Below are 20,548 nucleotides of genomic sequence, written 5' to 3'. Positions count from 1 at the left end.
CCTAAACCTATGACTGGCTGGTGTATAGAGCACTATGGGAGACCTGGCCATGTGCCACCCACTGTGGCAAAGCGTCTTGACTGGCAAGCTCCTTGGGATTACGTGGGATGGGAGGGATGATGTCCCAAAAGAAGGGTTGCTTAGCAAACAGACAACATGTCTGGTCTAGATAATTAGTGTTTGAAGTCAACAGGGGTTTGGTGTTTATTCCTTTAGTTTACAGGGAATGAGAAGGTAACTATCATAAAATTCTGTTGGATCACTTGAGAATGTTAAGCTGCCCTTGAAAACCTGTTTGAGATGTCATGCAAAAGTGCCCATCAGGTGCAATAGGCTTCACATAGATAACCAGATAGTGGCATCATAATTGGTGATTGCTGAGATTGATGTGACATGTGGGCAGTTTGCGGGGGGTAAAGGAACAAAATGACAATAATGGGACTTCTGTTTGTTTTTGGCAGGGTTGGATGACTGCCTGCAACAATATGTCCACAAGTTTGAACGAGAGAAGATCAATGGCGAGCAGCTGCTGCAGATTTCCCATCAGGATCTGGAGGAGCTGGGGGTCACACGGATCGGACACCAGGAGCTTGTGTTGGAGGCTGTGGACCTTCTCTGTGCACTGGTTAGTTCAGGAAAAGACGGTCTGTACCATGATGACGTTCTTTAGAGCCTTGTTCTCTTAAGCCCTCATTGTTTGTGATTTAGCATATCACTGTTTCCTTAATGCTCCATTGAAATAAAACATGAGCTGAAGATACTATAGGAAGGGGAAAAATAAGTTATTTTCTACATTAAGGGTTGGCAAACTATGGCCTGCAAGTTAAATCTGGCCCACTATCTATTTTTGTAAATAAAGTTTTATAGGAACACAACCATGTCCACTCACTTACGTGTTTGTGACTGCTTTCTTGCTACAGTGACAGAATTGAGTGGTTGTAACGGGACCACATGGTTCCCCCAAAGCCTAAAATATTTATTAACTTGTCCTTTACAGAAAGAGTTCGTCTTTTTCAGAAAATCTCTGTATTAGTCTAATTTTCTTTTATAAGGAAAAAATGATGGAAATACTCCTGAATGAAAATGTCACCTTCTGGCCAGGCACAGTGGCTCATGCCTATAATCCCAGCACTCTGGGAGGCCGAGGCGGGTGGATTGCTTGAGTCCAAAAGTTTGAGACCAGCCTGGGCAACGTAGCAAAACCCTGTCTCTATTAGAAATACCAAAAGTTAGCCAGGTGTGGCTAGCATGCACCTATAGTCGCAGATATTCAGGAGGCTGAGGTCAGAGAATCACCTGAGCCTGGGAGGTGGAGGCTGCAGTGAGCAGAGATCGCACCACTGCACTCCAGCCTGGGTGACAGAGTGAGAACCTGTCACAAAAAAGAAAAGAAAATGTCATCTTCTAAATTGAGGTGAGAAATAGATTCTGATTTTCATGTCTGGTTTTGTTACTATAAAAAGCGGTTGAGTTTCACAGATATTTGTGATATTTAAATAACTGATATTTGCACTTGACATGACCTATAAAATGGGAAAAAAATGTGGCCTTCATTACATTTTGTAGATGATGGGTTTTGGCTTTAACATGAATGAGTAAAATCCTGCTGGGTCCTGACACTAGAATCACATGGGTAGCTTTGTTAGGTGTGGGCCAAGAACACCTGTAAGGACATTTTGTTTATAAATTGGTTAGTGTGGGTGGGATTCAAGTCTGCCTGTCTCGGTGCCAGGCTAAAGATGCGGTTTACTTAACTGTCAGGATTTGGACAAACTCGACAGCATTCAGGCTGGGTTAGTAATGCCCTGAACCCCAGCCAGGGGTATATACAATTACATCACTGAGAATGGTGGGAAAGAATGTGCTGCTGATGATTTTGCCGTCGCTGGTCTGCGTACTGTTGATTATATAACACTTGCTGCATTGTGTGTATTCTTCTTCTTAAAATGGACAGAGCCTTGTCTTCTGCTCTGAGATGTGCTGCTCTTGTTTAGGAAAGTAATGGGGAAATTATTTGTAGTTGATAAATGAGCTGCCGCCTGGGAGATGCTCTGGCCAAGTAGTCTGAGCACGAGTCTGGGAAGCAGGAATTTGCATTCTAATCCTGGCTCTGCTACATGCTACTCCCTCTGTGTCCTCGGGGAAATGGTGGTGTCTGTTTTTCCCATCTGTACAGTAACGCTCACCTTAGATGTGGCTGTGTACTATTGTGTAAGTGTTTTGCACTGCCCAGACATTTAAGCATCCTGTTTATTACCGAAACTGTATTTTCTTTTTTTTTTTTTTGTACAAACGTATTTGAGTTTACTTTTATTATACTTTCTGGGAACATGGCTTTTCCGTCTTTTCTGCTTGATGTTTTGCAAATTGTCTCTTTCACTTTGCAGTAATACTTTGAGGACAGGTAAATTTACTTGGAAATCCAAAGTAAGAGAGGCAGGAAGGGTCAGCTAGAGACGCATCACGTGCATCAGGTGGGATGATAACCATAACAGCCGCCTCTGGGCTTTCTCTTTGCTTTTTCCTCTTCTCTACCTCTTAGAGCATTAGGCTAAAATGAACAAAGCTGGACAAATGCCAGAACCTAAAGCTGTGTTTTATCTCCTACAATTTCCTTCTAATTTCCTTTGCAGACCAAGCTTTGACCTCAGACTCATTCTGGACCTGCTCTGTGCCAGCGACTGCATTGGACAGTGGGGTCACTTAGGGGTTCACAAAAGAGTGTGGATTATTTTAGTGAGTTTTACTAAAATATCTTTAGTCTTGATATAATCTCCTTTTTGAATATTCTTATTATAATTCATATACTAATTATACTATCTTTTTAATCCATTTATAGCATATAGATCTTTGGATATATAGATTGGTGATGCTTTGAACAGACTATCTCCAGGCAGTTAATGTGTAAATGCAGTTGGCCTTGGTGTTATAAAAGAGGTTTCTATGTAAACTTAGTTTAGTGGATGTTGATTTTATGATAGACAGGAAATGAATATAATTAAAAGTAAGGAAGGGGGACGGGAAGAAACAAAACCACTGGAAAGTATCAATGCAAAGAGAGGGGCAGACAGATGGACAGGAACCTAAAATAGGAAACAACTATTAATGAAGATTCCAAAACTGGTGAGCAGTGGCTCACAAATTAGCTGGTCGTGGTTAGAGAGCAGTGAGAGAAACCATCCTTTGTGAACATTGACTTTGGCTGGCAGTCGTGGCTTAGGAGAGTGATTTGTATTATATGATGAGACCAGGACCACTTTCCAAGATTGAATTAGAATCTGTACCCAATTTTTCTTCCTCTCTCTGGGTAGAGGGTACCTGAGACCGATTATAGAGCTGCTCTTTTCAGTAGGATAGCTGTTACCCAATGTGACTGTCTAAATGAAAATCAACTAAAATAAAATAAAATTCAGTTCCTCGGTTGTACTAGCAACACTTCAAGTGCTCAGAAGCTCCATGTGGCTAGTGGCTACAATGTTGGACAGCACAGATAAAGAACATTTTCATCTTTGCATAGAGTTCTGTTGGCCAGTACTGGTCGAGAAGGTGTGATTGAGAATAACCAGTAAGAATAGCCAATAAGGATAAGTATGACTGTGGCCGGGCGAGGTGGCTTACGCCTGTAATCCCATCATGCCTGTAATCCCAGCACTTTGGGAGGCCGAGGCAGGCGGATCACGAGGTCAGGATATCAAGACCACCCTGGCTAACATGGTGAAACCCCGTTTTTACTAAAAATACAAAAAATTAGCTGGGCGTGGTGGCGGGCGCCTGTAGTCCCAGCCACTTGGGAGGCTGAGGCAGGAGAATGGCGTGAACCCAGGAGGTGGAGCTTGCAGTGAGCCGAGATCATCATGCCACTGTGCTCTAGCCTGGGCGACAGAGAGAGACACCATCTCAAAAAAAAAAAAAAAAAAAAAAAGGATAAGTATGACTATAACCTGTGTTCTTTGCCAAGTCAGTGAGGCCCGAGTTTACTGAACACCAAGGCATGGGCAGCTGTGTTTTGAAGGTTGAAGGAGGTTGGGAAGTGAACAGAGTTGGAATTGATACATGTGTTAAATGATGCTACCTAGATTTGGGGTTAAATGAAGTACCTGTCATGAATCTATGGGCCTAGAGTGCTTATGTGCACTGGTATACCTCTGAGATTATTTGTTGTTTATTATTTACCCACAGCAAATCATTTAAACATGTTATCTTTTTTAAGAGAAGAAATGCAGGAACAGGAATTTTTGCTGGCAAATTGTATTTAACTTGATCTTACGAGCTTATTTAAAAATGCCTTAGGAAAACTGTGAACTATATTTCTTAGGTTGTCTCTTAATTGACCCAAGTCAATAAGATGGCTTTGATTTTTTGTCTCTGGCACACCTTAATCACATGTTAGATCACGAACAGAGCTAGTAGGAATGGAGAAGATGGTAGAGAAGTTGTGTAAGGTTTGTCCTTAGCTAAATGTGTATAATTTTAAGACTCTTTTTGCTTTCCTTTTCTCCCATTTAGTGTATGGTTTCTCTAGCCAGATCAGGAAAGGATCCCGGATGGTGAACCCTAGGAAGTGAGATCTCAGTGGAAGGGTTTTAGTAGGTGAACAGATTTTCAGAAACTCATTGTGTTACTTAATTTGTATCTTTTTGATGCCTTATCTCAAAGCAGTTTCTTAAGGAGACAAGTTTTGGGGAAAAGACTGGTGAAAATAATTAATCTGGTCTGAGAAATTACTTATTTTTGGTCTTTCTTTGTGGGGCACTTAAGTCAATAATCCTTTCCTGATTATGCTTCTACAGTAGAGGTTCTGTAGAGCTACTATAATCAGTTTCTTGTTTTCTCTTTAATGTGGAATGGGGTCGAAGGGAAGGAACTTTCCTTTCTTCTTCTCCTCCTTCCTTCTTTTAAAAATTCTATTCTAGCTATGTTTATTCATCTTTCTAGGTCCATTATTTGTTTTGGGGAAAAAAAGAGCAAACTGAGTGGAAAATGAGAACCAGTTATAAGAAGCCACTCTACCCCTTTATTTCAGTGTTAAAAGTGGTATGTTTTTAGAAGATTGAAGTTTAAAGTTTCTTGCAACAGTAAAATGCACTTAATCCTCTTTGAGTTCAATAAGTAAACGTTATGTATATGGTAATAAAAGTTCCAAGTAATTTATGGTGACATTGATTATTGAAAGCTGACTTTCCTGCTTTTAGTTCAAAACTCTTCATGTAAGTTGGCAGCTGAGTAACTGACTGAATGAGGGGACCTTTCCCTTTAATCATAGTTACAAGTCCTTCAAAACAAGCTCTGTCTTGTGGCCTCTCTAGCCATTCAATTGTGAGTCTTTGATTCTTTGAATTTAAAAAGCTATGATGCAAATCCATCTTATTTTTGTCTCTCTATTGAAGGACAATATTATATTTTAGTCTCTAGAAAATAACATAAAAAATGAATATCACATTTAGATAGAAAAATACTGCTAATATAGAATGTTCATTTATATTTGGAAATTCAGTTTTTTTTCAAAAGCTTGGAAGAGAAAATTTTCAGCTTTTTGCTTCTTTCAAAATTTCTAATTTTTTAGATATTATTTTTTGTTTTACTAGGAGGTAACATAAATTTAAACTTCAAGTAAAATCTATTTAAAATTAGAATTGTTTTGTTAAAGTCAAAGCCTTTTGTTGTTGTTTTTAACTTCCCATTGTTCATCTTGCAAAAAAAAAAAAAGTTTCTTACCTACTTCCAAGTATATTTATGCTTTATGTATCTTGATTTTGACACGTGACTTGCCTCTCCCTGGCCCACATGGCCAAAGCCAGCTGAAAGAAGTTTCTCCACAGCCAGGTGCAGTGGTTCATGCCTGTAATCCCAGCACTTTGGGAGGCCGAGGTGGGCGGATCATGAGGTCAGGAGATCGAGACCACCCTGGCCAACATGATGAAACCCCATCTCTACTAAAAAATTCAAAAATTAACTGAGCATGGTGGCACTTGCCTGTAATCCCAGCTACTTGGGAGGCTGAGGCAGGAGAATTGCTTGAACCAGGGAGTCAGAGGTTGCAGTAAGCCGAAATCACGCCACTGCACTCCAGCCTGGCGACAGAGTGAAACTCCGTTTCAAAAAAAAAAAAAAAAAAAAAGTTTCTCCACATCAGAGGGGATGAGTAGAATTTTGAGAAGCTGAATAGCTAGTCAACTTGTGCTGGATCCAGGGATCACTGGACAGTTTTCCTTATCCTTGTCTAATGTCGGTCTTGTCATTTGTCTTACCACGTGGCCCTTTTTTGGGCAGGTTGTGTGGAAGGGGACATACACAGCAGAGTAATCAAAAGCTTGTGCCCTAGATGCAGATTGCCTTGGTCAGAAGCCCAGCACTACCGCTGATGAGCTTTGTAACTTTGGAGAATTTATTCACTGTTTTCATGCCAGTTTCCTTACCGGTAAATTAGAGATAAAGACGTTTCTACCTTCACGGGCTGTTTTCCTGAGTTAATACATGTCAAACACTGAGTCCAGTTCCTGGCATAAAGTGTTCAATAATGTTAAGTATTCTGTTAGTTTCAGTTTTTAAATAGTACCAGATTCTTGCCTTGGGATGCTATTGAGACGGCATAATGTATCTCAAGAAATATCGTCATGTTTTTTAAAAAATGATAAAACAATTTAGGACATACAGAGGCAACTGAATACAGAAATTTATACCCCCACCTCTAATGTTGCAGATTTATGTGTTGTTTCCTGGGATTGGCTCTTTTCTCTGAAAGGGAGTCTAGGACAGTATTACCTCATGAAATTGATTTTTTTGAAGCACCCACGTAAGCTGAACATTGTTCAAAAAGAACACAGGTTAGAAGCACAAGAGCAAGAAATTAATTTTATTGATTGATTGAGATAGGGTCTCTCTCTGTCACCCAGGCTGGAGTACAGTGGCACCATCACAGCACACTGCAGCCTCGACCTCCTGGGCTCAGGCAATCCTCCTACCTCAGCCTCTTGAGTAGCTGGGAGTACAGACAGGAGCCACATCTTCAAGCTCAGGAGATCACGCTTAGTGAATTGGTGTTTAGTTAGTGCTGCTGTGGTTTTTGTGTGTGTGAGTGTCTCGCCTGGTGGAAATCCATGCATTCCATGACTATACGATTGTCCGCTGTGCTGGAAATCCCGTAGTGGGCATACTCACAGAGCCCTGCTTCTGCAGCCCTCACATCCCAGTGGAGGAAGAAGGCCGCAAACACAGTGTTTCAGATGGGGCAGAAGTGGGAGATGGGCTACAGAGTGAATCAAAGGGGCGATTCTGCCACCAGGGGACACAGGGCGATGTTGGGAGACATTTTTGGTTGTCACACTGCGGGAGGAGGTGCTACTGCCATCTGATGGGTAGAGAGCAGGGATGCTGATAAATATCCTATAAGACATGGGGACCCCCACCCCACAAGCGTTATCTGGCCCCAAATGTCAGTAGGGCTGAGGCTGAGAAACCTTGTTCTAGATTAAGTGGTCAGGGAAGCCTTGCAGGGGAGGGGACATATGGGCCAGCAGCTGAGTGATAGGAATGAGCTGTCGGCCGGGCACGGTGGCTCATGCCTGTAATCCCAGTACTTTGGGAGGCTGATGGGGGGCAGATTGCCTGAGCTCACAAGTTCGAGACCAGCCTGGGCAATACGGTGAAATCCCGTCTCTACTAAAAATACAAAAATTAGCCCGGCGTGGTGGTGCGTGCCTGTAATCCCAGCTATTCAGGAGGCTGAGGCAGGAGAATCGCTTGAACTCGTGAACCTAGGAAGAAGAGGTTGCAGTGAGCCGAGATGGCGCCACTGTACTCCAGCCTGGGCGACACATTGAGACTCCGTCTCAAAAAAAAAAAAAAAAAAAAAAAAAAATAATGAGCTGTCCACGACAATATTTGTAGGAGGCGCATTTGGGGAAGAGGAACTATCAAGAACAAAGTCCCTGAGGCCCGGGTGGCTGTGGAAGGAGCAGAGAGAAGGCTGGTATGGCTGGGATGAGTGAAGTGGGCTGGAGATAGATCACATGGGGTTTTGTGGTTGTTGTAAGAGTTTTTGAAGTGACTAACTGGGCTTTTGAGTTATCAGAGAGTTTGAATATTGGTGTGTGTTTGTTTATTGTTTTGTTTTTATTTTGAGACGGAGTCTCGCTCTGTCGCCCAGGCTGGAGTGCAGTGGCGCCATCTCGGCTCACTGCAAGCTCCGCCTCCTGGGTTCATGCCATTCTCCTGCCTCAGCCTCCAGAGTAGTTGGGACTACAGGCGCCCGCCACCACGCCCGGCTAATTTTTTGTGTTTTTGGTAGAGATGGGGTTTCACCGTGTTAGCCAGGATGGTCTCTATCTCCTGACCTCGTGATCCACCCGCCTCGGCCTCCCAAAGTGCTGGGATTACAGGCATGAGCCACCGCGCCCTGCTGAATATTGTTCATTGTTTTGAATTTTTCTCTTTGATTTTATTTTCCACAGAATTATGGCCTCGAAACCGATAATATGAAGAACTTGGTTCTGAAACTGAGAGCATCTTCCCACAATTTACAGAATTACATAAGTAGCCGGCGGAAAAGTCCCGCTTACGATGGCAACACCTCCCGCAAGGCCCCCAATGAGTTCCTGACCTCCGTGGTGGAGCTCATCGGCGCTGCCAAGGCCCTGCTGGCGTGGCTGGACCGGTAAGTTGGAGATGTGCCTTTTACTGCCCTACAAGAGTAGATAGAGTCCAAGCTGCACGGAAGCTGTACTTTGTCTTAGGAAAAGGAACCATTGTTCTTTTCATATCATTTTTACCGGCTCTTCAGGAGTCCTCGATCAGTGGTAGATTTTAGGATTCCTTTGCCAGTTACTTAAAAGGTTAATAGCAGGAACAAATTAACCTCAGCTTAGAGAAGAGTGAAACTGTGCAAAAGGTTGTGTTTTACTGAGATTAAACATTAATGGTTGAGGATTTGATTGGTATGAAAGCTGTTAGTTGACTTCAGAAGGGATGTTAACTGTCATTTTTTTTTTAAATCTATTCCTTCTCTCTTTCTATTCAGATTCCTATTTTATGTGTCACTTGAGAGAAAGCAGTTAAATAAAAACTAATTTAATACAAAATTTAGCCGGGCTTGGTGGCACATGCCTGTAATCCCAGCTACTCGGGAGGCTGAGGCAGGAGAGTTGCTTCAACCTGGGAGGTGTAGATTGCAGTGAGCCAAGATCATCCCACTGCACTCTAGCCTGGGCGACAGAGCGAGACACAGTCTCAGACAAAACAAAACAAAACAAAAAAGGAATTTAGAGTAGCCCATGGGGGTAGCTATGCTTATCACCATGCAGTGGGATCCCAGTGGATTCTCCCTACCCCTTTGTAAGAGGATTGTTGTTACCTTCTAGGGCTCCGTTTACAGGGATCACTGATTTCTCAGTCACGAAGAACAAAATTATCCAGCTTTGCTTGGACCTGACCACTACAGTCCAGAAGGTCAGTAGTATGTCATTTTCACTTTCTATTTTTTTTTTTTTTTTTGCTTTTCCTCTTCTTGAAAGGATTTTCATGCAGGTATCAAGTACCACTCTCCTCTCCCCACATCAGTTTTTTTCCCATCAGAACTGGGAAGAGATGAAAGGCTTTAAATTAGATCCATTGTAAAGATGGTTTCTCTGAAAACTGACCAGTGGCCTTCGAATTAAAGATTACCTCTTTTTGTGTGTTTTAAAATAGTTGAACTAATAGTTCCTGTACTTCCCCTAAAATGTTAGAGCACTTAATTTTTTTTTAATGAAAATTCTGGAGTAACTAAGTTGCGTGATAGTCTTTGTTCTGAGTACTTTACTATATCTGCTTCTTAATTTTCTTTTCATTTTGGCCTCTTGTTGTTGGATTTGCCAGTCAGGATGGGCTAGGTTGTGGTACAGTAACAAACAGCCCCCAAACCTCAAACCTTAGCAGTTTATTCCTTGATTATTTACATCCAAATGGGTCAGGGGTAGGGGGCAATCACCTCCGACTTTCCTCGTTTCAAGATGTATATAGGACATAGGTTGACAGAATCACCAATATGTCGTGTTGCCTGTCCCCAAGGCAGAGGGGTAAAAACCATGAAGGTCCTCACACTGACTGATGTTCTGGACTGCAAGTGACACCTGTCAATTTCACTCATGGCTCGTTGCCCAGACCTAGGTATCTTAGTAAAGGCTCAGGAAGTTTTACATTAGCCAGTCTGTAACTGATTGAGCTTCTGTGATCTTAATTTAAAAAAAAATTTCTTCTTGGACCGTCAGCTCTTAGGACTACCTTCTGTCCTGTTACTTGGCATGCAGCAGATGCTTGTAAAGTATTTTTTAATTGAATTGAGGCTATGAAATATAAGGAAGAACTTGTTGTTTTTTCACGTCCCACTTGGTTCTAAAATTCTGTGTTTCCACATTTGTTTCTACTGCTGATTTGGCAAAACATAAAGAGCATCCTCCCTTCTGTCCTGACCATGCCATAACAGAGATGCAACTCTGAAAAGCCGTGCATTTTCTGGTTGTTTCTGGAATGTGAATTGTGAACTTTGTCTCTGCACGTGGCAGTTGTTTGCTGTAGTCCTGAGCAGGCATTGTTCTCAAGGCACATGGATTTTTGGGGTCATGATCTTAGAAAGGTGCTCAGAGCAAGTAAAGTAGCTTCGGAGTTTTTGCTCCTTTTTATGATACATAAAGTAATTTTGACAAAAAAGAGTCTGATACCCGTTGTGATGCTTTAGTCATACAGCCATGAAGGCATGGCATTTGTGGTTGAAGGCATTTCCCTGATACCTACCTTGAGTGTCCTTTTTCTCCCTTGCTTCCCTCTTCCCATAATATTTTCCTCATGTTTTGATTTTGTTTTATTTTTAAGAGACAGGGTCTCACTCTGTTGCTTAGGTTGAAGTGCAGGGCTGTAATCATGGCTCACCGCAGCCTCGACCTCCTTGCTCAAGCAATCCTTCCACTTTAGCCTCCTGGATAGCTGGGACTACAGGTGCATGCTGCCATGCCCAGCTAATTTTTAATTTTTTTGTAGAGACAGGGTCTTGCTATGTTGCCCAGGCTGGTCTCAAACTCCTGGCCTCAAGTAATTCTCCTGCCTCTACCTCCCAAAGCACTGAGATTACAGGCATAAGCCACTGCACCTGGCCCTGTTTTGATTTTTAACAGAGTTTACTAGCCATCAATTAAATGAAAGAGTTAAATATTGTGATTAGCAAATGGGAAAGTTTTGCTTGTTGGTACATTTGTGTTTTATTGTGAAGGGTCCTCAACTGTGTGGCTGATTCAGGCTGTCCCCACTGCAATGTAGGGAGAGGAGAGAAAGGGATGAAAGCGAAGGCAGAGGGAGTCATATTTGTTTCACAGGGTGAACTTCTGCCTGAGCAAGTTGATGTTGGCTTCTGAGGTATTTGGACACTTCTTTCAATACATTTTTATTTAGCACTTACTTACTCTGTGTCTGCTGCCCTGGGATACCAGAGTGAATAAACAGATAAAAAGTCCCTGACCTTCTGGAGCATAGTCTCTGGGAGAGAGAAAATGGATAGATAAGCAAACTTTTATATATGAATATATGTGGTTATATAAAGGTAGAGCAATGCTAGGGAGGAAAGGTGCACAGGAAGGAGTGAGGGGAGTACAGTTTGAGATATGTGCCTAGAGTCGCCTCCTTGAGAAGGTGACACTTGAGTAATTCAGCCAGGAGAAGTCTATGCTTGTCGATGGGATGGGCTTATGCATCATCGCAAGTGCTACTTTTCCTGGTAATTGTAGAGAGGGGTCGATCATTATGAACTGATTATTAAAAAAAAAAATCTTCCCATAGGAGGTACACGTCCTGATCTGGTCACATCAGAAAGGTACCTGTGGGCGTCTTCATTGCGCCTGCCTGGCTTATTGGAACCTAAGAATGCCTGGGATATGATGAATGGTGATTTCTTAAATGTGTGTTATATGAATGAAATAATGCTTTGGACAGATAGGCTGCTGAGAATTTGACTTTTATCAGAACTCAAGGGACACAAGAGGTGTTAGTTTTGTTTGTTTCCGCGTTCACTTTCTGTTTCTCTTTTTCCTGTGGTGCTCACTGAGGGAGGTTAGTCTAGTGGTTAAGAGCATATTCTTCACAGAGAGACAGCCATAGGTTCAAATCCTACCTCTACCATTAATTAACCCTGGGGCCTTGGACAAGTCACTTATAATTTTTGAACCTTAATTTTCTCATTTGCAAAATGGGAATACAAATATTTACCTTACCAGATAATTTGGTGGGATTTCTGCAAGTTAATGTTGAGTTAAAAAAGAAAAAAGGCAAAAAAAAAAGTGTGGTATGAAGATAAATGGTTACCATAAATACCTAAAATGCATGCGTGTGTGTGTGTTTGTGTGTGTGTGTATGTGTGTGTGTGTGTATATAAAACATACATCTTATACAAACTTGTATACAAAGTAATATGTAAATACAGTGGATAATTTGGAAAAAAAAGTTGTGTTTACTCTGGCAGAGGGAGAGAGGGAGGGAATGTAGGAGCCAAGGCAAAAAAAGAGAACAAAACATTTTATTTACAAAAATCATGTATATGACCACATTTATGTAAAATTAGGTACAGACAAATAATATAAAATAGTTAAAAAAAAACCTACTCCAAAAGATTGTTATGAAGATTAAATGAGATGTAACATGTGGGCCAGGTGTGGTGGCTCATGCCTGTAATCCCAGAACTTTGGGAGGCCGAGACGGGCGGATCACGAGGTCAGGAGATTGATATATAACATGTGAAAAGCACAGTGCCTGCTTCAGAAGGAGCAGACCGTGGTAGAAAATACAAAAATCTTGCCTTGTACTTGTTTTCTGGAATCAAATTTGATAGTTTAAAGAGAAGAACTGGACAAATATACTGCCCTTATTCTCTGGTATTTTTTTATTTTAAATTTGAACAGTTTTGAAGGAGTAAGACTGGTATGTAAATATGTATCAGGATATCATTTTCTGAACTTATATTGAAAAATATGTTTCTTGACAAGTGCTCTTGACAAGCACATGTTCTGTAGTAATTGAAGAACATAGCTGGGCATGGTGACTCACACCTATAATCCCTGAACTTTGGGAGGCCAGGGCGGGTAGATCACCTGAGGTCAGGAGTTCGAGACTAGTCTGGCAAACATGGCAAAACCCCATCTGTATTAAAAATACAAAAATTACCCGGGGCATGGTGGCGGGCACCTATATATCCCAGCTACTTGGGAGGCTAAGGCAGGAGAATCACTTGAACCTGGGAGGCGGAGGTTGCAGTCAGCCAAGATCGCACCACTTCACTCCAGCCTGGATGAAAGAGCGAAACTCCGTCTTAAAAACAAAAAACAAAAAAAAAAACACCAAACATAGGTGCTTTGGCAAATGGTGATGTTTGTGCATCTGTGCGCTCAGATACACACAAATTAGAAATTACAAACTTGATGAATGAGTTGAGTGTGGCTTACCCCATGTGCGTTGCGATGGTAGCAACGGGATTGAACATGCCAGGGGACTTCACATTCTCTTGCAACTGCTTGACAGAAGATCTGTTGACTCTTTGGGAAGACATCTGTCTTTGCCATTTATTCCTTTTAACTGGGGAGTTGGTGGAATAAAAGTTCTATCTCTTTCCAGTGACAAAGAACATGTTCTGCCTGAGCCTTCATTCTTGGTGTCCCTGTCTGTGAAGAGACATTTGCTTGTTCCGTCTCTCTTGTACATCTTGCCATCCCCCTTCTTCTTGTGGTGACATCCTTCCTTCCGTCCATCTCTGCATCCTTCCTTCCAATAATGATTTATGAGTCCTCTAATTTGAAGGATACATATTGCTGCTTCTTTTTCTCCTGCAAGGAAACCGCACATTTCTTTTAAGAAATTTCTTCATTTCTTTTTTTTTTTTTTTTTGAACTCTGAACTTTTTATTGGCCTCCTGCTCCCCAAAGGGTACCCTGCTTCTGCTGGCTTAATGCCACAGAACTTTGGTGTCATTGGTCTCAGACACCACTTTGCCATCCACTCTCCGGCGGGTGGTGGTCTTTTGGATGGCTTGCATGGAGTTGCTGCTGTCCAAGGCATCACCAAGATTAAAGTCCTCGCCATCTTCCAGCAAGCGGCGGTAGGAGGCGATCTCAGCCTCCAGCTTGACCTTGATGTTCAGCAGGGCCTCATACTCCTGGGCCTGGTGCTGTCCCTCTGCCTGGGTCTGTGCCAGCTCTGACTCAAGGTGCATCTTCAGCTGTAGTCCTATACCAAGTACAAGGATAGATCTTCCCGTTCAGTGTTGAGGCTGTAATTTGAGATGAAGGACCCCAAGGTGGGAAGGGATCGAGATCTGTATTTCCAGTGAGTCTCCTCATGTCGTGATGCCATGAAAACTGAAATAGAGACGGCAAGAGAGACACAATGGCACTGGCAGGTGCTGAGTTTCAGTCTGGAAAGAAATAGGAAAATGACGCCAGATGTGTTGGTGCACACCTGGAGGCCCAGCTACTAGAGGCTGAGATGGGAAGATCTCTTGAGCACAGGAGTTTGAGTCCAGCCTGGGCAACATAACAAGATACTATCTTAACAACAACAACAAAAAAGAATTAGGAAAATGAGCAATATTTGTCCCTGAGAAAACTGAATGGAAAGAAAACAAGCCTGCCAGGCAGCACTTTGGGAGGCCAAGTCGGGAGGATTGCTTGAGACCTGCCTGGGCAATATAGTGAGACCTCTATATTAAAAAAAAAAATTAAAAAGTTAGCCAAGCATGGTGGTTTGTGCCTGTAGTCCCAGCTACTTGGGAGGCTGAGGTGGGAGGATTGCTTGAGCTTGGGAAGTGGAGGCTACAGTGAGCAATGTTTGTGCCACTGCACTGCGGCCTGGGTGACAGAGCGAGACCCTGTGTCACATACATGTAAACAAAGCAAGCCATGGAAGCAGAAGAGGAAAAGACTGCTGCTGAGTGCTGACTGTGTCTCAGGTGTATATCCACACTTGACGCATGTCATCACACCGAATTCTCAGCAGGTGTGCATCCACGCTTGACGTGTGCCATCACACCGAATTCTCAGCAGGTGTGCATCCACGCTTGATGTGTGTCATCACACCGAATTCTCAGCAGATCTCAGAGGTAGGCTTTGTTATCACCCCATTTTAGAAAGAAGGAAACTAAAGCTCAGAGAAGTTAAACCTACTGCACAAGACTGCTCAGTTCCTGAGAAGGCAGAATAGGAGGAGAGGCAGGGGGGTGCTGAGTGCCACCCAGGCTGGGCCTCTGCTGTCAGGTGACCCAGGGCTGTGAGAAGCTCAGCTCACTGTCCAGCCTGTGAGGGTCGGTGACTTGGTTTCAGCGCTCATTTTTCCATTCCATTGCCTTCATGCCAAAAAACAATGGGAAGTCATGACTGCAGCTGCTTCCTCTCGGCAGGAATGGGTGTGGGAACCACGTTCACAGTGGCGGGAGGTGAGAGGGAGTCCTTTCACACGCCAACTGGAACAATTTGGGAGGCGGGAAGCTCCTTGTGCTGCTGGCTCCATCACCACCGCAGTCACCACTGCAGGGAACCGATATTCTTGGTGGCCTCTTGGATCCCTCAAGGAATCAAGTTGTAGGAACCTTGCAGTCAGAAGTCTACTTTGTTCTTGGGCTCTGGTGTATTGAGAGTTGCTCTCTGCCTCTAGGTGATGGTCTCCCTGAAGTGACAGTGCTTGTATTAATTTAGAGATTTGTGGGCCGGGTGTGGTGACCAATGCCTGTAATCCTAGCATTTTGGGAGGCTGAGGCAGGTGGATGGCTTGAGTCTAGGAATTCAAGATCAGCCTGGGCAACATGGTGAAACCCCGTCTCTACAAAGAATACAAAAATTAGCCAGGCATGGTGGCTTGCACCTGTGGTCCCAGTTGCTTGGGAGGCTGAGGCGGGAGGATCACTTGAGCCCAGGAGGTCAAGGCTGCCAGTGAGCTGAGGTCGCACCATTGCATTCCCACTTGGGTTAGAGAGTGAGACCTTGTCTAAAAAAAAAGGAATTTGTAGTGAAAGATTATAGACACAAAGACAAAGTATTAGTTTTATTTCTAGCACACAATCACATATGTATACTGTGTTTCTAAGGTTGAAATGTGTTTAACAAGTCTGCCAGACAGTATTAATAGGGGATGAGCCATAATGGTAGTTGACAGTTTAGTTTTATCTACAAGATAGAATTGGAAAGGCACATTTGGAGCTATAATTATTCCTATTTACAGAAGCGGCTTCTGTAGTTTAAGATAATATCAAATTCACACATGTAAAAATACATTTCTAAATTTATTTTTTTAAAGTCTTTTCTCTCTAGGCTGCTCTTTTCCTGAGAGTCAGTATAAATTTTAGGAGCAGTCATTATTATTGTTGCCTACATTTTTATCTAGTAGAAAAAATTTAAACAAATGTAAGAAGACAATAAACGTCTGATTATTAAATCATATAGAGTAGAAACTGGTAGGCATCTTCCTCCTTCAGAAGTAGTAAAAAATGACCTAAAAATGACTTTTTGATTGATGTGAAAAATCTTCACCTGACAATTCCAACACAGTTGATTAACATTTTGTCATGTACATAAAAGAATTAGCATTATCGTTAAGATTGTCCTAACTTGGGATTATAGTTAATAGTGCTGAATAAACTCTATAGAATCTAGTTGTATTGATTTTCTTTTTCTGCATGCATTCTGCAGTATAGGTTGAAATCCTTTGCTACAGATGAGTTCTAGAAGGTTAACTGTGAAAGTTTCACATTGGCAATTTCACTTTGGCAGCTTTTAGACAGGACAATGGTGATTCCTATAATCAGCTAACCCAGTTCATACAGTGTTCCAAGCCTTTTGTTCTTAAGCTGAATAAATAATGCTTTGCATTCCAGCCCTTTATTTCATGTCATCAATAGCATACCTCAAGACCACTTTTTTGGCAGTGTGTTAATGAATGTTTTGTTGAACCCTTTTCATCTATCAAGGACTGAAATATCTGATTTAATCTCAGTGGTGCTTAAAATAAACTTTTGTGGCTGAGTTTACTCAAGCCCTTATTTGAAAGCTATTCTTATAGGCAGGCCCAGAGCTAAAGACTGCCAGCTTGTTGGCCCACTGCTGTCTGTTCCTGGGGGCACATTGGGAGCCATCGTCAGGTTTCTTGACTTGGACTTCTGACCTACTACTCTCTGGACAGTCTGGAGAGTAGGTGGATTTCAGTTCAATTATTTTTGTAAGTTTTCAAATTAAGTAATTGGCCAAATGGGTTCCTTGGATGAGAACTCCTTAGGTCAGAGGAGAGCGGGACCTTCGGAAGGTGCAAACGTCAGCTCTGTTCCCACTCTGCCCTCTCATTCCCATCCCAGTCCCACAGGACTGTGCAGGCTGAGGGATGTGTCAGGGACCGTCTTGAGCTGCAGAAGATGTCTAGAAAGCTAAGCCAACAGTTCTGAATGTTTTTGACTCTTGTACTTAGTGTTCATTTTCTCCATCCCCTTCTTTAGGACTGCTTTGTAGCGGAAATGGAGGATAAAGTTTTAACTGTGGTAAGTATACATTCTAAAAGTTATTGTAAAATTCCTTTTCCAAAGGCAGTGGGAATCACATTAAGTAAATGCACTGTGGCTAATTACTTCAGGAGATACTTTGAAATATTGGCTTTTGGGACATGAGTTTTTAAATTTAGGTGGAAGGGAAAGCATAAAAGTTGTTTAACAAGACCAACTACTGTGAAAATTCCTGTGCTTAAATTAACTACATTAAGTCTCTGTTTTATTATTATTTTTTTCTGAACATTTTATTAGGATACAGTTATATATACGTTTCTAGCTAGCCTGCTAGTCAGGATTGAACTGATATGCAAATTTCACTTTACGACCATTTTGATTTAAGAAAAAAATTCTTGGCAAAAACCTTATGATGGAGGGGGGTTGTGCTGTAACTGTTTAAGGAGCATTTTGTAACTATTCATCATCACTTCCTCCTTTTGACATACACCAGCCTGTGCTCTTTTGATAAGGCCTTCCTCCTACTGATGTTGAGGAATTTAGCAATGAAACTGCTATAAATATATTTTCCATAAATAGGGAGGCCAAACAAATTGGAGGAATGTAAAAAGTATCACTTCTTGGATTCTCCCCCTTGGAAAGAAAAATCACTCTTTGGAATTTCCTGATTTCTTTGGTTGTTTAATTTTGAAAGGTTAGATGAGTCTGATTGGGGAAATACCACACGTAGCCACTGTGACTTCTACAAGGAGACCACTTAATAGGGATCCTCTCATTGTCTCTTTAGTTTTACCTTGTCAGTGTTTGGCATTCAAAGAATGTGAGTGATCACTAAAAAGACGATAGACCTAAATGTAAAATGCAAAACTATAAACCATCTAAAAGATAACATAGGGGAAAATTTGGGTGACTGTCAGTTTTGCAATGAGTTTTCAGATAGAACACCAAAAGCATAATTCATGAAAGAAAAATTGATAAGGTAGACTTCATTAAAATTAAAAACTGCGATGTGAAATGCACACATAGCATTTTGGGAGGATATATATTTTCAAAACACCTATCAGATAATGGACTTGTATCCAAAATATACAAAGAACAAGAACAAAATATACAAAAAACAAGAATAAGAAGACAAACAACCCAATTAAAAAGGAGGCAAAAGATCTGAACAGGCACTTCATCAAAGAATATATACAAATGGCAAATAAGCCTATGAAAAGATGTTCAATGTCATTTGTAATTAGGGAATTGTAAATTAAAACAACAATGAGATACCACTATATACCTATTATATAGGCTAAAATACGAAACACTGACAACACCAAATGCTGCTGAGGATGTGGAGCAACAGGAATGCTCATTAATTGCTGGTGGAAATGCAAAATGGTGCAGGCAGTTTGGTGGACAGTTTGGAAGTTTCTTACAAAACTAAATATATTCTTACCATATGATCCAACAGTTGTGCTCCTACATATTTACCCAAAGGAGTTGAAAATTTACATCAAAAAAATGTGCACAGGATGTTTATAGCAGCTTTACTCAAAATTGCCAAAAAAGTTGGAAGCAACCTTAATGTCTCTCAATAGATGAATGGATAAACAAACTGTTGTACATCTATAAAATAGAATATTATTCAGCAATAAAAAAGAAATAAGCTATCAAGTCATGAAAAGATGGAGGAAACTTACAAGCATGTTGTTAATTGAAATAAGGCAGTCTGAAAAGGCTACATGCTGCATAATTCTGACTATTTGATTTTCTAGAAAATCAAAACCACAGGGACAGTAAAAAGATCTATGTTTGCCAGGGGTTCATGGTGAGGGATGGGGTGCTGGATAATTAGGTTGCATACAGGGGATATTTAGGACATTGAAACTATCCTATATGATACTGTAATGATGGATACGTGACATTAGGCATTTGTCAGAACTCATAGAATGTACACCACAAAAAGTGAACCCTAATATAAATTATAGATGTTAGTTGATAATGTCTCAATATTAGTTCATAATTTGTTTTTGGTGGGGTTTTTTTTTTTTTTTTTTTGACAGAGTCTCGCTCTGTTACCCAGGCTAGAGTGCAGTGGTGCAACTCGGCTCACTGCAACCTCTGCCTCCGAGGTTCAAGCAATTCTGCAGCCTCAGCCTCCTGAGTAGCTGGGGTTACAGGCATCCGCCATCATACCCATCTAATTTTTGTATTTTTAGTAGAGATGGGATTTTGCCATATTGGCCAGGCTGGTCTTGAACTCCTGACTTCAGGTGATCCACCCACCTCAGCCTCCCAAAGTGCTGGGATTACAGGCATGAGCCACTGTGCCCGGCCTAGTTCATCATTTGTAACAAATGCACCACACTAGTACAAGATGTTAATAATAGAGGAAGCTGGGAATGGAGGGTGGTGGTGGAGGGGACTTATGGGAACTCAATGGACTTTTTGCTCAATTTTTTTTATATAAACCTGAAACAGCTTAAAAAAGTAAAGTCCATTAAAAAAATGGTTTAGGCTCAAAACAATTTTTTTTTTTATCTTGTCAATATTTGGTGTTCAGAGACTGTGAGCAATCATTGAAAAGTCAGGTAGGTGGCTGGGGAGAGATGATTCGACTTCATTGCTGAAAGGGGATTTCTGCCTGGCCTGTGCTCTTCAGTGGTCATAAAGGAGCTAATATAAAAGCTGCCTTTTCTAAACAAAGCTGAAATAGTGGCACTATTCCCACAGATGGTAAACATGGAGTCTAAATGCCATGCATTCATTGAGCAGAATTATCAAAATGATTGCCAACCAGAACTAACGATTATAGGTGAAATGCATTTCTCTAAAAATCAGCTTGAGATAAAATTGGTTAATGATTGAACTTTCCTATTTGCTTCTCCAATTCTAGGTCAAGGTTTTAAATGGCATCTGTGACAAAACAATCCGATCTACCACAGATCCTGTGATGAGCCAGTGTGCATGTCTGGAGGAAGTTCACTTACCAAACATTAAACCTGGGGAAGGCCTGGTAAGTTCTAATAACACTTGTTTTATTTTCAGATAACGTACATCATCATTTACTGA

The 20,548-nt window shown here is 41.6% G+C and overlaps 1 protein-coding gene across 5 annotated transcripts in view; it reads left to right on the top strand.

The window, feature by feature from the left end:
• CNKSR3 (CNKSR family member 3) overlaps positions 1 to 20,548 on the top strand; it is a 105,322-nt gene that overhangs the window by 59,771 nt on the left and 25,003 nt on the right. For all 5 annotated transcript variants that reach the window (XM_009242392.4, XM_054558346.2, XM_054558347.2 and 2 more), the window contains exons 2-6: positions 462 to 625; positions 8,451 to 8,653; positions 9,357 to 9,444; positions 17,486 to 17,527; positions 20,373 to 20,492. In XM_009242392.4, coding sequence (XP_009240667.1) covers positions 462 to 625; positions 8,451 to 8,653; positions 9,357 to 9,444; positions 17,486 to 17,527; positions 20,373 to 20,492 — 617 coding nt within the window. The remainder of the gene's footprint in view (positions 1 to 461; positions 626 to 8,450; positions 8,654 to 9,356; positions 9,445 to 17,485; positions 17,528 to 20,372; positions 20,493 to 20,548) is intronic.

Source organism: Pongo abelii, chromosome 5 (genome assembly GCF_028885655.2).
Source record: "Pongo abelii isolate AG06213 chromosome 5, NHGRI_mPonAbe1-v2.0_pri, whole genome shotgun sequence".
In the NCBI taxonomy this organism is placed as follows: Eukaryota; Metazoa; Chordata; class Mammalia; order Primates; family Hominidae; genus Pongo; species Pongo abelii.
This window is presented reverse-complemented; position numbering and strand designations above follow the sequence as displayed.